General features: G+C 46.6%; 1 protein-coding gene across 1 annotated transcript; it reads right to left on the minus strand.

Annotated features, from left to right (window-relative positions):
- Positions 1-2,380: 2,380 nt before the first annotated feature.
- Positions 2,381-7,561, minus strand: LOC123154571 (nuclear transcription factor Y subunit C-4-like). The gene is made up of 4 exons (XM_044573266.1): positions 5,931-7,561; positions 5,713-5,841; positions 5,331-5,430; positions 2,381-3,482 (listed from the first exon to the last, which is right to left on the minus strand). The coding sequence occupies exon 4, from the start codon at positions 3,444-3,446 to the stop codon at positions 2,688-2,690; it is 759 nt and encodes a 252-aa protein (XP_044429201.1). The 5' UTR covers positions 3,447-3,482; positions 5,331-5,430; positions 5,713-5,841; positions 5,931-7,561; the 3' UTR covers positions 2,381-2,687.
- Positions 7,562-16,800: the final 9,239 nt, after the last annotated feature.

Consider the following 16,800-nt stretch of genomic DNA (forward strand, 5'->3'; position numbering starts at 1 on the left):
CGTGCCGGTCTCCGCGTCCCTCACGCCTCGGGGGCGATCTTGGGCTGTGAGCCGACTGGACTGTATCCGTCGCAACGGATCGACTGTGGATCCTATTCCGTGACTGAGAAACAGCGGAATTCTGGTTTCCCGCTGCCCGGAGCAACGCTCTGACTTGCAACAAGCCCCTGCCAGCCTCCGACTGGGAGGGCTGAATCAATTCTGCTATACGGGACGCGGCTGCCAAATTTTGAACTGGGGTTCGATATACCTGCGTAGGCGGGAAGAGCTGACGTCGACTGGACTCGGGAGCTCGCTGACGCGCTTGCTCGTCGAGTATTCACTGGAGATTCTCCAATCGAGTGCGCATCCTCCAAGGCCCGGGCCTCGGGGGTTTCTCCGACGATAGGAGTGTGGAGTGCATCCATGTTCCGGCGGCGAAGCTCCTCTCGCTGCAACGACGTGAGAGGTTCAGGGAGATACTCATCGTGGGGATGCAACGGGTCGCCTCCACCCGCGCCTCCATCGGTGCGAGGGAAACCGGGAGGACTGTGTGTTCCATCGACCGCCAGAACCTCAGCCGCCGGGTCGCTGCTGTCGCACTCGGATGCGGTCTCCGCGGAGCCAGTCGGCAGGTCGAACAGGCCGTAGAGGGATTCGTCGGGCTCGATTGCCGCGACTTGTGGGGCTGCCGACTGGCGGGCCACGGCATGCCTCACCCACCTCTGAAGTCTCGATCGGCCGGAGCGCTTGCGCCGGTGGAGACAGGGCGGGAAGATGACACGGAAGCCTACCGATACTGGGTCGACGGCTGCCGCAGGAGGACGCCACGAACACATGCGCGGAAGTGCGTCGCACCGCGGACGGGGAGGGCGTCGATGTCGAGTGGAGCCTCCTGAAGCCAAGCGGAGTTGTCGGCGATGAACGTGAGTGCGCCGAGACGGATCTCGCGGCCGTCCACCAAATCTCCGCACGAAAACATGATCAAAGGGATCGGAAAAATCGCAACTTCTCCAACTAGGCGCTAAGACTCCTGCCCCACGGTGGGCGCCAACTGTCGTGGTTCTAACTCTGACAGTGAGGTAGGGGGGATGTATGGAGAGGCTAGATCTCAGCTATGGAGAAGTTGTAAATATACCAGGATGTACGAGTTCAGGCCCTTCGCGGAGAAAGTAACAGCCCTACGTCTCGGTGCCCGGAGGCGGTCGACTGAATTATGTGTGTATGAATTACAGGGGTGCCAACCCCCGCTACTGAGAAGGGGGGTGCCTTATATAGAGTTCGCCAGACCCCTCCGGTCCTCAGTAATGCAGGGTTAAAATACATTAAGACTGGGCGTTACTGGTAACGTTCCTAATAAAGTGCTATGATGACCATAAAGACTATTTAATGGCCGACCGTTTGCTTGCGGAGTGACTTTAGATCTCCTGTCAGTCGAGTGATTGGCTTTGTAGTCGAGTGGTAGCTCCCTGGTCGAGTGTCTTGAATCCGTCGAGTGGGATACCTTCAAGTCGATTGAAAGGTGACTTCTTTCAGGGATGTCCTTGGATAGGGCTCTTAGGACAGGTCCATGCCCCTACTCTAGGTACATAGCTTCATCACCAAGCCCCTCCCTTTCCCTCAAACACGGCAATCTTTATCTTGGACATGAAACACGGAGTGATGCCAACACCACGATTATCCAAGCTCTTTTTGGAACGACTCATCGAGCCAGTCGGTCTCGGGACTGTTCGGCTGCACACAAGCACGCACACACACTGGCACCCCACATGGCCGGTTAGCAGCGGCGGCTGCAATATCATCCAACCGGCATGGATAGTGCCAGTTTTCAGGCTAGAAACGGCATGGCATTTTGGCCGTGTGTCGGTCACTTGACGTGCTCGACCTGAATGCCCGATCTCCAACTGTAATAATTTCACAAGGGAAACCACCATTGCACATTCGGTTTAAGACAGACGACTCAGCTGCACCCGCAACATGATCTGAAATTTCGTACGCCACTCAACGATAGGAACAGCAAGCAGACAGGTCACTCCACAGTCAACACAGAGGTACGTAGTACGCCACACAACGACGTTTGCATATCAAAAAGGGGGCCATCGTCACATGCCAACTATTCTACTGTAGCTAGTAGTTTGATGGACGCAGTATGGTAAATTTCAACCAAATGGTTCAGTCCATGGAAACACTTAAGCTTTTCAGTCCTCACGACTCACGACAAGCCATGATACTATATACCCTACAACCCCCTGCGAATTCAGTTACTTGCTTGCCATGCTTCGGCTGAACGACCCATCATCCAAGTGCATGTGGTTTCGCAAAACACCATCGGGCATTCAAACAAGACCAAATCAGCTTCACCAGGATCACAAAACTTCATACAAGAAAAACACACATCACAGAAACAGAGCTAGCATGGCACTCGACAATTGCATATCGAAAAGACATAACCGGAATCCAGAGGCCAACTTTCAACTTGGAATAACGGAATTACGGAAATGGACACGGACACGGTACAGTAAATCTTAACCAACTGGTCTCGAAGCGTAATCCCTTCGCTAAAGACACCGCGACAAGAACAAAACTTGCATGAAGGAACCAGTCAATCTCTCCCATACCGACAGACCAAACAAACGATCATTAGTTTGGAACTTTGCATGTCCTGGCTAAAATGAGGATACTGAATTTTAGTGATGGCTCACATGTTGTCAGCCGCTTTCAGATTGCTGATCCTCCGCATGATGCTCCTTCTCTTGCTGTTCCTGAAGATCTATCCACACATGCGGCAGATGGACCTGCGGCACCTGCTGGCCACCGTGCACCATTGCTGCACCTGGCACCTGCAGCTGCGGCGGGTAATAATACGGGTATGCGCCAGCCGGAGCCCCCAAGGGTGGCGGCGGCCCGGCTCTGTGAAGCCCGACTCCCTCCTCCTCCATCTCGTCCATCTGGATTATGTCTGCCAGGAAGTCGTAGACGTCGGTCCTAGCAACAGCAGCGGCAACGTCACTCTTCTTCAAGATCTGGCGCTTGTTCTCCTCGGTGACCATCCATGACCTCATCGTCATCTCCAGTGTCAACATCTCGCATGCTTTCGAAAACACCACCGGAGCTTCTGCCGAGATCATGTGAACGCCCTCATCGGCCTTCATGATTTTCCTTATCCTTTTGAGCTGCACGGGGTGCTTCTTGATGCCAGTGGCCTGCTCGATCTCTGACCGTTGTTGGGCCCAGAACTGCTGGAGCCGCCTCTGGTGCAGTTGCTGGAGCTGCTGCTGATACTGCTGCGACTGCTCGTACATAAGCTGGTTCTGAGCACTAAGCTGAGCTGGATTTGCAGGGAATATATGGTGGCGTTGGCTGTGAACCGGCAGGACAGGAGTGATGCCAGGAGGTGCAGCCACTGTTGCTCCAGGCGGATAGGCTGAAGCAGGATACACATGTGATCCAGCAGCAACATCACCCATTGCAAGCTGACGTTGCCAAAGACGGTCTTTCTGGCGCTGTGAAAAAAGAATGGAAAGTATTCCTTAGCTCAATCATAAAGTATTAATCAGCTTAATCTTACAGTACAACAATAGTGCTAGCCTCCTAGGTTACAAAATAAAATTATGTGCAGTGCCTTTAGGTGAATGTGAACATTTGTGGCTCTCTTTCAAGATAAGTTTGACAATGAGTTTGTTTCTTTGTTATGATCCTCCCAAATAATTATAAAAATGATAACTATCTGCTAGTACAAACTAAGATCAGTTCTGAGTAACAGCACCAGAGCAGAAAATTGCATAGTTAAAATACTGAGAATACGCATGTACAACCAAATATACATCGGCAAGAACTAACAAACTAAATGGTTGACAGAAATCAATAGAATAAATCTGGCTACAAAGCTGACTGTAATCGAAACTTGAGATCCTGTATAGGCAGCTGGGCCATTATAAGCCACCACAAATTTAGCATCTTCTTTTCTGTTACATCTTAAGTGCAGTGCCCAAGCATCTAAAGGTATATAATAAATGGCTTAGATTACACAAGCAATTGATAGTGGTAATAGTGGTTTCTAACTCCAGGCAAGCCCCACACGTGCTCCATAAAGCACATATAGCTAGGAAGTGGATAACTCAGTTGAATATACCCCACAGATGGTTTCGAACAAAGAAAAATGAAAATAAGATGGTCACAACGGTGGAAACGGATCAAACGCGGCTGGATAATAGAAAAACCATATTCACATCATAGCCATTTTAAAAAGATGGGTGAATATGGTTATTCAAAAAAATATACGAATACCAGCAGTGTACACGAATATACAGAGCAGAAAGAAGTACGAATATCTGATATATAAGACATATTTTGTGCATCGATATTAAGACGCGTATTCTGATATCACCATCCACACTTGTATCCCCTTCAGAGATGGCATCATTCACACGAGGTTGTCACAATCCGCCTTCCAATTCATCTAGTAGATCCCGTGGGACCGTTGCGACCGATAATTCAATACAAAGAGTAAGATTTGATATTGATAGTGATACAGATCTTCGGGTCACAATCTTCCTGCAACCAAATCATATGCTAACCCGAGAAGAATCATAACTATCGGATCATGGCAACCATCGATATCTATACCTACTTGCGTCGCCGATGATTTTTTGTTAGATTTATGACCTCCTAATAAGAAATTCAACGGCTGCTAATACCATATCGATACTTAGATTTAGAACTCTAGAGAATAGCCATTGCGGAGGCTGGATCACAAAGATCTAAAATAGTTTGTACCGAACCAAATGACTAGACTGTTGCAATCCAAAAAATACTGCACAACTAGATTGACATGGAAGTGAGAGAAAAATCAAACAAGCTTGTACATACCCGTGCAATACAGATTTCTTGCGCACCTAAGAAATTATCTTTTTGATTAGCACAAAGCTGTGGGCCAAGAAAACTGTATTTATATACCTTGATAGCAAGAGCCGCAGGACAGCACAGCTGTAGAATATGCATGATTTCTACACACTAATATGGTAAGCAATTAAAGACATAGGCTGTCTTTCTCTTTTTGAAACTTCCTAGAAATTTCCAGAAAGTATAGGTTGATACATTTCCCAAGCATTTATTTATGACTGAAGATTCGCAAGATCTTCCTTTAATTTTAGATTTTTCTAGGCGGATCTGCTTTAGTTCCTGTGATAGGCACAGCTGTGGCAGCAAGCTATATTTGACTGCACAGGTTTTTTTTTAGAAAGCGTTATATAAGAAACTTGAGTTGCTAATGTAATGGTAAATAAAAAAAAAGTAGTGCATGATGTGCAGATGATGATAATAGGAAATGATTGCCTTGGCAGAGCACCAACTTTTGCATCGTTCTTTATATTCCCATGTCTGTTCTTTTCTTGATAATCAACCCCAATTTTCGTATTTCTGTCCTTTGAGCAAAAGGATCAACACCAGGCTCTGTAACAGACAAATATCTATAATTAGAACCGTAAAATATTGAGCAAACAGTTCTGAAAACGAATACATTTCAGAACAAATTAAATTGTTAGATTCAAGTGATTATAAATGGAAACAGCATAGGATATTTAAAATGAACACTGGACTAATCGGTGTACATAAGCAGAAGCATGATAACCATAATGTGTACTCAGCGCAGGGAAAGCTCGGAAAAATTACTAGTCTTGCTACAAATATAAAATAAAATTCACCAGCAATAGATGCAGAAGACAAGTTGCTAACCATCTGTCATTTTGGCTGCAATGATCCGAATGTCTTTATCGTTATTAACAAAATCATAGCCATAAGTCCATTTCCACGAAGAAGTTTGCTCATCCCATTCATGCTTGTTCTTCTTGCGATTTATAATCCCTACAAGTATGTTTCTGTTACAGAAAGATTCAAACATATACACTTCCAATAAAGACCACTGAGAAAGCCAGCAAGAGCAATAAGTTCACCTTTCGATTTTGCAAACTGCTCCTACTTAGTAGGGTTCTTCGACCTTGGTAACTGGTGACACGGGCTTTCAATTTAAGTCAGGTACGCGGCGTGCAGCCAGTCCATGTTTAGCTAGTAGATCTAAACTGCATACGAGTTAGCTTCGCTTTCATAATGTAATATTTTTTTCATATCTAAACACATGAATCTCATCTTTGATGCAGAGCCAGCTACATCCCTCAACCTATATGTGCCTAGAGCTTCCATTGGCCTCCTCATCCTGGTCATGCTTTCCCACCTACTCCCTCCGTTCCGAATTATTTGTCTTGGATTTGTCTAGATACGGATGTATCTAGACTCATTTTAGTGCTAGATACCTCCGTATCTAGACAAATCTAAGACAAGTAATTTGGAACGGAGGGAGTACATCTCACAAGATCTACCAAGCTACAAGTAGATAAAGCTCCCAATAGTAATTCTATCTGGCTTGACACCACACATCAATATTCACCAAAATACTCAAGAGCTTCCCTACATCTCCCATTCTGCGATAATAGCAACGATCAACAAATCTTTGACACAAACACCATTGAAGAGTTCCCCGGCATGCTTTAAGGAACCTAACTTACAATTATATCATCCTCAAACTCACGTTGATATACCAGTGCATGGATTTGGCCACCCTGCTTCAACAGACCAAAACATGAGCTCCATCTCAGCACATTTGCAAAGGTGAACTCGGTTGGAAGAACACCATTTTGCAGAGCCATCACAAAGAGGCCCAGAGCTTGCTCCACTAAACCACTCCTGGCATAGCACGATATCATCACATTACATGTTTCTAAGTCCCATTTTTTCAGTTCCTCGAAAAGCCTAACGGCATCAGGTAGTCTGTCAGACATGGACAACATGCCAATAACAGCACTATTAATGGCAAAATTTGGCAGGAGTCATGTTCTGATGCAAAGGGCCAAGAGCTGGTAACCCTTAGCCAAATCCTCGATTCTGTGCACATGGTAAGCACCATTTACACGCTACATCCGTCAACCAAAAACCATGGCTTCTAATCAACCGGAAACACTCAAACACTGCATTGCTCTGACCATCATCCTTGCACACTGGCATGGCATGGCAGAATTCACTGACACGACGTCCTGCTCATTCGCACTCCAAACGACATGCACTGCACATCAACAAGGTCTTGCCGACTACAGAGTTCTGTTGGGGAGAGCCGTGATGGACAGCAGCTGCGTGAACCATGGGAAGCAGAGCAGACGACCAACCAAGCGATGGAGAAGGTGAGGCCGCTAGGCCTGACACATGGCCCCTTCATCCTTAGTGCAAGCCGGAGCTCCTCGTCAGCACGTCCACTTCCAGCGTAGCCAGAGATCATCGGATTGTATTGCAGGCGACAGTGTCCCTGTGAGGCATTACATCGAACAGCCTGCGCGCCGCCCGGAGGCCACGGGACTAGAGCAGTGCGGCGAGGAGGATGTTGTGCGAGAAGCGGTTGGCTGCTGCGGCGCTGGGCGCGTAGGGCGATGGCGGAACGGGCGGCGCCAAGGCGGGAGCAGGCCGCGGCGAGGCAGCTGGCGGAGGCGGGCGTGGAGGTGGAGCGCCGCAGTGGCCGTCAGGGAGACGCAGCGGACAATGAAACGGAGACCGCCGTCAGTTCTCTGCATCTTGTACACTCATTTTTCTTTCCTGCATACCGTACACTGCAGTATACACTCGACTGTGGACTGACTGTTCTAAAAGTCACTTTGCAAACATATTAAGACAGTGTTCACCACCATGATATACAAACATAGATGTAATGTAATTATGCGCATAGTCAGCACACAAGAAGTAAACTAGAATTTCATCGAGGGAGAATCCTACGCTTCGTCCAATCGTCGCCCACCATCGTCCTCCGCCGCCACCAAGGCAACTTCGGAGAAAGAGGGGAACCCCAACCATACCCAAATCCGGAGGAGCAACTTCGTATACGAAGATGTTGTTCGAGCCGATGAGGCAGAACGTCGAAAACGACGATATCGAGGCTTCGTGGCACGCCAGTTGTGGTTCCTCCCCTTGACCATCTGATCCCGATGCCATCAAGTTCATCCTACCCGGCCAAACGTCGTCGCCAGCCGCCATCCACATGTACCACTTCAAGACACCAAACACAACCGCGGCAGCCTACGCCAACAGGCTATGCCTGATGTCTGGTTCCATCATGTGCACAAATTGGAGTGCCTCGTCGGCACGGTCACTTTCAGTGTAGCTAGATATCATTGAGTTGTAAGAGACGGTTTCCCTGTGAGGCATCCCATTGGACAACATGCACGTCGCATGGGAGGTCACCGGGCTCGGGCAGCACAACAAGAAGCGGTTGGTTTGCTGCGGAAAGGGGTGGCGCCAAGGTGAGAGTAGGCGGTGGCAAGGCAGTTGGCGAGGAAGGGATGGTTGAAGAGGCATGAGGATCAGAGGAAGTGGGTGTGGGGCGCCATAGCCTGCGACAGCGAACAAGAAGCGCTAAGAGGGCGGCAACTGCGGGAGCTAGGGGTGGAGGCGCTGGGTCATCATCCCCGTTTAGATTGTAGATGGAAAATGAAGAGGCGTACTATGCAATAATTTTTACCGCTATACGTGATGCAAGGATAGATCAATCTCACCAACATGAACACAACAGAGAGGAAGAAGATGTTAGTGACGATTTGTCGATTCCCACGGCTAGGCTAAACCTCCCAGCCACAAGAAATTCTCCACTGATCGAGAGTCGAAGTAGACAACCCCTCTGCGTTGTCCACATGTCTCGAAGTAGTGGTTCGGCAGCACTTCATCGTCCAAGACAAAGATCGCTGAGAGAAACTAGAGGGAGAAGCAACCTAGTGGCGTGCTTTCTAGTTCTAGACTAGATAGAGAGAGACGGGGCGGTGCAGGGCAACGGGAGGGGCGGCTCTAAAGCTTGGTATGCCAAGGGGTTCACCCCTCCTCAATATTATAGGTGGCTAGGAGGTGGTATACCTTGATGTAGGGGAAACCCCCAAGGGGGTTGTCGACCTATGGAGGAGAGTCCTCCCAGGACTGCTCCCATCCCATGCACCACTTGCCTTGGGCCTCCAGCAAAGAGGTGTGCCCCACTATTGGGCCAATTGGGCCCATGTGGTGCATGCCCCTTTGCCCAGCCAAGTGGCAACCCACTAGGCCCCGGCCCTTTAGAACTTTCGAAAGCTTCCAAAGTCTTCTATAAAATACCGGGACTCTCCAGACAACCGGGGACGCTTCTTGACCCATCTGGAACACTTTCAAAACTTTTTGGTGCCCTTCTCTCATACTTTTATGGTCTCTTAATTCTCTTACAAATCGCTAGTCCTCGAGTGTGGGGCCTTGGACATTCGATAATATGCAGACAAGACCTGAAACACCTTTTGATCAATAATTAATTAACAGTGGGATATAGACACCCAAGCTAACTAACACACATACATGAAGATCTTTATCTGGTGAACCTTTTTGCCCGTATGCACTCACCTTTGCTTCGTGATACTTCTACAAAACCCGAGATGAGACAGTATTTTCATGACCAACACTTTGATCACTATACCTGTTGTCATCATTTCTCCTTCCTCATCTCCTTATTTCGATATCCCTGTGACCACTACCACTATGCACTACTGGGAAAAGGCTTATAGGTGAACCCTAATGAGTGGCGGACAAGGTGGGGCACCCTCCACTGCCAGCGCTCACCCGCCACAGCTAAGGCCGCTTCAGTAGCGGGCTCTAGTTTCCGTTCCATCATAGGTAGGCTCTTCCAAATCACTGGCTCGACAATGTAGTGGCGGGCGGCCAGCCGCCACTGGTTTTCCCTTGTCTATGGCGGGTGGCGGGCGGCGCTCGCCACAACTCTATATTGGCAAACCGTGCCAAACGCATCCAAAATTTATTAATACTTGCGGTGGCAGGCACACTAATACGCCCGCCACAGCTATTCTGCTTCGTGCTAGGCGAATCGTCACACCCGCATCTATTTTCGGTTTCCCCTCTTTCACTCACTCAGTCAGTTCCTCTTCCCCCTCTTCCCCTTCCTCGCCATCATGCGCCTCGCCCGCCGCGTGCGCCGCCGTGCCTTTGACCCGCACCACCGCTGGATCTGCAAGCCGGCCCGTCCTTCTTCTCGTCTGCCGCTAGATTTGCTCGTCGTTCGCCTCCGACCCGCGACACTGCAGGATTTGCTCGCCGTCATCCGCCTCGACCGCCGCCGTTGTCGTCTGACTCGACCGACCACCACCATCTTCCGCCTCGACCGCCGATGCCGTCATCCGCCTCGGCCACCACCGCTATCATCCACCTCGACCGCTGCTACCGGTGTAATATTTTTATGTTCTTCCATGTTAATTACCTTCTTTATTTGATAGAGAAATTTATAGACCTAGGATCAAAAGTAGGAACCTCATGGATAATAGAACAAAAATGCGATATTTTGTATGTAATAGAAGAAAATGTAATACCTTTTGCATGTCGGTAAAGATGAAATCTATAATCAAAGTGTTTTAGGATCAGTTAGGCTCTAAATATGACAAGTGCCATATTTATTGGTGTTAGCTTCTTTATTTGAAGGAATGGGGTTGCATTCGGGTCATGGAATTGATAGAGAAATTTGTAGACCTTGTTATGGTAAGCTAATTTATAAAGTGTTAATTGCATTTTCTTACGTTTGACAACTTCTTCGGCTTATTAGAGACTTGAAAATGTGTGCCAATGTTTTCGTGAAACGTTGATTAACTCCCATTTCATGAAATTTCTGGTACTCAATATATTCAATATTAAGCAAAGGTCCTGCCAAATTTTTGTGTTCTTTAGTGTTAGCTTCTTTATTTGAAGGGATGGGGTTGCATTCGGGTCATGGAATTGATAGAGAAATTCATATACCTTGGTACGATAAGCTAATTTATAAAGTGTTAATTGCATTTTCTTACATTTAACAACTTCTTGGGATTATTAGAGACTTGAAAATGAGTGCCAATGTTTTGGTGAAACATTGATTAACTTCCGTTTCATCAAATTTCTAGTACTCAATATATTCAATATTAAGCAAAGGTCCTGCCGAATTTTCGTGTTCTTCGGTGTTAGCTTCTTTATTTGAAGGAATGAGGTTGCATTCGGGTCATCGAACCAATTATAATTAATCACTGCTTCAAAATGATTATTAGGGACCATGAGGCGTAAGATCTGCAAGGTTTGCCAACATTCATGTATGGACAGTCTTGAAATTGTAGTGCAGTTTGGGGTATTTTTGAGAAAGGGATTTCAAAAATCAGTGGTAACGGTCTTTAACTTGAATTTGTATTGAATTCTATTAATTTGTTTAACTGTTTCACTAACTTTATTATTTATTATTAACTGCTGGATAGTGTGTCCCGTGCAACATAAGAGAGGAGTTCAACAATTCATATGGTAACGTGTTGTATTTTGAGGATGATGAGGAGCGCGAATTCAAATTGGATCTGTGCAAAGAAAATAATAAAACCATCATATATGGTGTTGGATGGGAGCATACATTGCAATGAACAGTTTTAAAGGAGGAGAACTCGTAGCCTTTTCCTTAAAAGGAGAGGTGAATAGGTTAAAGACATTATATGTCGACAACGATGATGATGACGATGACCAAGATGACTAGGATGATGAAGATGAAGATGGCCAAGATGACAAAGATGTTCAAGATGATGAAGATGACCAAGATGACCAGGATAATGAAGATGAAGATGATGACATCGAATATGAAGACGAGGACAACCAAGATGAAGATGAGGACATCGAAGATGAAGATGATGGTCCTATCCTTTCTACAATTTTTTCTCAAATGATCAAGAAGCTTAGTCGGGACGAGACAACTAATGTGAAAGCGATGTTGCCATCCTCTTTGGCCTTCTTGTGTAAGCCCTTTGTGCACCGTCTAACAAAAACCAACATGATCAAAAAAGTTATGGTGAGATGTTTTATATTCTTTCATCTCTTTCTGGTCATAACCAAGTATGGTGAGATGTCTAACATTGTGTGCTTTCTATTTTCTCTTAATGATGGGGAGTTCAGAACTTACCTCTGAAGATGTTTTCCGGAGTGGAAATCCCCGCCGTCGGCACTGCTGGAGTAATCTATGGACCAAGAGGGCCTGTCATGAGCGTCCAATACAAGACGAAATCCGACGGGCGCATATCATTCCATGAGTCCAGCTGGCGGGAGTTCATCAAGGGAAAGAGAGAACTGAGGGTGGACATCCTTGTGGTAATCACTATAAGGAGGACCAACCACAACGACTATCAGATGACTCTTGTGGTAATCCCATGATCTCCACCGCATGGAGCCGGTTGTGGCCTCTCCATGCGAATAGCTATGGATCAGTGGCAGAGCTACTTGGGGGCCAACCTGGGCCATGGCCCCCCCAGCTCATAGGAAAACATGCACATATGCCTTAATATTTGGTCTAATTTTCAACTAAAATCAGCCTAAAGCAATCATGTTTGCCCCCCCCCCCTTCAGCCCATGCCCCCCCCCATAATTTCATCTCAAGCTCCGCCACTGCTATGGATGGTGTTGAGTTCACATGTCGAGCTCCAATACAAGAATTGATAGTGTGAAATCATGTTTTGCTGGACCTTTTTAATATGAGTAGATATAATAAGCTTGAACATGCTTGCTAGGAAATGTTGATGTCGGGATGGTTAAAAGGGGGTAAAGAGGTAATTGCAGCCCTAGCTTTTCTCTGATTACACACTTGATCGATAAATACCTTGCGAATTTTGAACTGTGTCCCTGTCTTTGAAGTGAATTTTGGATCAACCATGTCGCTGTCTTTGAAGTGAAATTTTGGATTCATTGTTAAGGCTGACAATAGGATTAGGGGTACCCGGGTAGGACAAGCTATTAGGCGATAGAGCGAATCGTAACATTGGTAGGAGCGAGGTTGTTAGAATCTCAATTTTGCTGTACGATTTTACATTCCAAACTAATCCCTTTGAATGTAAGATTTTCATTCATAGAATCTACGTTTTAATGATCTTGGTATTTGAGATTCTACGATTTGCGATCCTACCATCGAAGCTCCGACCCGATGCAAAATTTGATTCTGACAACCTTGGGTTGGAGTAGCCCTTTTGAGTTATGGCACTGGATTGAAGTTTAATAAATTTGTGGGAGATCAATAGTTTGATTATGTTCCAAATTTTTGGATTTGGGGTTGTGGTTCCATGTCACCAATGATTGACACGACGAATGTTTGTGAAGAGAAGTAAATCAAATATAAAATAGAATTTTACCATTGGTTACCTATAAACACACCTATGCTCTTTGCCCGCATCCATAAACCTATTGGAGCATCCATGACCGTCGTGTTCTTCAACCCAGGCTGCTTTGCTCCCCACCACCATTGGCTTCATTTGTGGATGATCTGTCGGTGAGCACCGGCCCAACCGCCGTCTTTCACTGTTCATGGCCAACATCATTGTCGCCTCGCACCCCTGTCGTGCCAAACTTCCTCCATCATCATCCCGGCTCTCCTTCCTTCCAGGCCGGGATGACTACATCTGGAGTATGTGTGTGGCTGAGTGGGGAGAAGAAGAGGAAGAAAGAGCAATCGAAAGTAGGTGTAGCAATGCAGTGTAAGGGCCCACTCAGAAATGCAGGGTTGATAGCGACGAACTCCCTCCGATTGGGTTTATAAGTCAGACATGAATTTTTAGGTTTTCAATTCGACTGATAAAACATGTGTAATATGCCAAGAAAATTATGTTTAGAAAATTCGCATGATGACGAATCTGAATATATATCTTTTCTGGCATGCAGCATATGTTGTTTCGCTGGTTATCAGATTTAAGGCCTAAAATACTCGTCCCGACTTATAAACCCAACCGGAGGCAGTAGGTGTGGATGAGTCAGGGGAGAAAGTAATGCTTTTGCCCTTGGTGCAAGTCATAAGAAAGTCAGAACATGGCAAGGTGTTAACCCCTTTTGTTGTATATTTGGGTGCATTTAGGGAGCTAGAAATTTTTTCATGCAAATGAAGTCTGGCATAGGTACTAAGAGTAGTATGTAGATGCCATGAAGTAGAAAATAATTGTAAAAGCGCAAGTCATAAGAAATTCAGAACATGGCTGGGTGCATTTAGGGAGCTAGAATTTTTTTCATGCAAATGAAGTCTGGCATACACAGACAACCAGGTAAAACGATGCCATGAAGTAGAAAATAATTGTAAAAGCGCAAGTTGCAACAAAAGTGATGTCAACGCAAGCAAATAAGCACTAGTAGAAAACAGGGCTTTGGTCCAGGCCGGGTCAGCCCATTAGTCCCGGTTCAGTCCAGAACCGGGACCAATGGGGGCATTGGTCCCGGTTCGTGAGCCCAGGGGGCCGGCCGGTCCACGTGGGCCATTGGTCCTGGTTGGTGGGATGAGCCGGGACCAATGGGCCTCGCTCCTGGCCCACCACCATTGGTCCTGGTTGGTGGCTTGAACCGGGACCAAAGGCTCCCCTTTAGTCCCGGTTCATGTCACCAACCGGGACCAATGAGGTGCCTATATATACCCCTCGCTCGCGAGCAGAGCACCCCAGTGCTCTGTTTTTCTCTGGCCGAGGGGGAGAGGGCTTGGTGGTGCTCTAGCTCACCTCCTATGCACACAAGATGTTCGATGGAATGCCCGAGCCACACTACTTAAGCTTTCTCCTCTCCAAGCTCGACCTACAAGCTCCATTTTCCATAATATTTGTCTAGGTTTAGCGGTCCGTCACGCCCCGTCCCCGTCTTCACCGCCGTCGATCACCCGCGCCGAGCTCATCGCCGGCACCACCGTGGTGAGCCTCTTGTTCTTATCTTCTTTCTGAAAGGAAACATATTCTTACTTGTATGTTTACATAGATACTTGTATTATTTTCTTACTTTTATTATTGCATCTTATATAGTGCGATGGTTTTGGTATCCGCCCCCGTTGGCCCTCGTCCTGTCTATGATTCGGATGTGGTATATATATTATCTTTATAACTATTAGTTCATTTATTATTTATGAAAATTATGCCAACCAACGTGACATAGATTTTATTTATGTAGGATGTATGTGAATCGGAAATGCCAACCGACCCTATTGTCGAGAGGTTAAATTTAGTTGAAGAAGAAAACAATTTGTTGAAGGAAAAAATAAAAAAAATTGAGGAGGAGAAGATGATATTGGAGTTGCATGTTGCGGATGTCGTCGATGATCACAAGATCAAGATGGATGCAATGCGCTTGAAGATTAGAAAGATTAGAAAATATGCCATTCATACCGAGGCTTGGTATCATTATGCCATTGGACCAATTGTTACCTTGGTTGCGATTATGATAGCATTTGTTTTCGCATTGAAATGTTTTACATAGTTTCAATGTATGGTATAATTAATTAGATGCTCTGGAGAGCTATATGTTGTTAGATGAGAACTATGTATGCACTTTGGTTTTAATGTGATGATGAACTTCTATTAATTTGGACACTTAATTATATATAATGCACGCAGATGAACCGACAATGGATGTACGGTGACAGACACACCTGCGAGTACATTAAGGGCGTGCATGAGTTTCTCGATGCGGCTGAGGCAAACAAGCAGAATGGTTTTATGTGTTGTCCATGCACTGGATGTGGAAATACGAGGTCTTACTCTAACCGGAAAATCCTTCACTCCCACCTGCTTTACAAGGGTTTCATGCCACACTATAATGTTTGGACGAGGCATGGAGAAATAGGGGTTATGATGGAAGACGGTGAAGAAGAAGAGTACGATGACAACTATGTGCCCCCTGAATACGGTGATGCTGCAACGGGGGGATCTGATGAAGATCAAGAGGAACCAGACGATGTGCCCAATGATGCTGCAACAGGTGAAGCTGCTGAAGATCAAGAGGAACCAGACGATGTGCCCGATGATGATGATCTCCTCCGGGTCATTGTCGATGCAAGGACGCAATGTGAAAGTCAAAAGGAGAAGCTGAAGTTCGATCGCATGTTAGAGGATCACAAAAAAGGGTTATACACCAATTGCGAAGATGGCAACACAAAGCTCGGTACCGTACTGGAATTGGTGCAGTGGAAGGCAGAGAATGTTGTGGCTGACAAAGGATTTGAGAAGCTACTGAAAATATTGAAGAAGAAGCTTCCAAAGGATAACGAATTGCCCGGCAGTACATACGCAGCAAAGAAGGTCGTATGCCCTCTAGGATTGGAGGTGGAGAAGATACATGCATGCCCTAATGACTGCATCCTCTACCGCGGTGCATACAAGGATCTGAACGCATGCCCGGTATGCGGTGCATTGCGGTATAAGATCAGACGAGATGACCCTGGTGATGTTGACGGCGAGCCCCCCAGGAAGAGGGTTCCTGCGAAGGTGATGTGGTATGCTCCTATAATACCACGGTTGAAACGTCTGTTCAGAAACGAAGAGCATGCCAAGTTGATGTGATGGCACAGTGAGAACCGAAAGAAAGATGGGAAGTTGAGAGCACCCGCTGACAGGTCGTAGTGGAGAAAAATCGAGAGAAAGTACTGGGATGAGTTTGCAAAGGACCCAAGGAATGTATGGTTTGTTGGGGAACGTAGCAGAAATTCAAAATTTTCCTACGCGTCACCAAGATCTATCTATGGAGAGACCAGCAACGAGGGGAAGGAGAGTGCATCTACATACCCTTGTAGATCGCTAAGCGGAAGCGTTCAAGTGAACGGGGTTGATGGAGTCGTACTCGTCGTGATTCAGATCACCGATGATCCTAGTGCCGAACGGACGGCACCTCCGCGTTCAACACACGTACAGCTCGACGATGTCTCCCACGCCTTGATCCAGCAAGGAGAGAGGGAGAGGTTGAGGAAGACTCCATCCAGCAGCA

The sequence above is a fragment of the Triticum aestivum genome, chromosome 7A (genome assembly GCF_018294505.1).
Source record: "Triticum aestivum cultivar Chinese Spring chromosome 7A, IWGSC CS RefSeq v2.1, whole genome shotgun sequence".
NCBI classification, from domain to species: domain Eukaryota; kingdom Viridiplantae; phylum Streptophyta; class Magnoliopsida; order Poales; family Poaceae; genus Triticum; species Triticum aestivum.

Excerpts from the sequence above, each read along its gene's own strand:
- LOC123154571 (XM_044573266.1), bottom strand. The coding sequence starts at position 3,446 with ATGGGTGATGTTGCTGCTGGATCACATGTGTATCCTGCTTCAGCCTAT.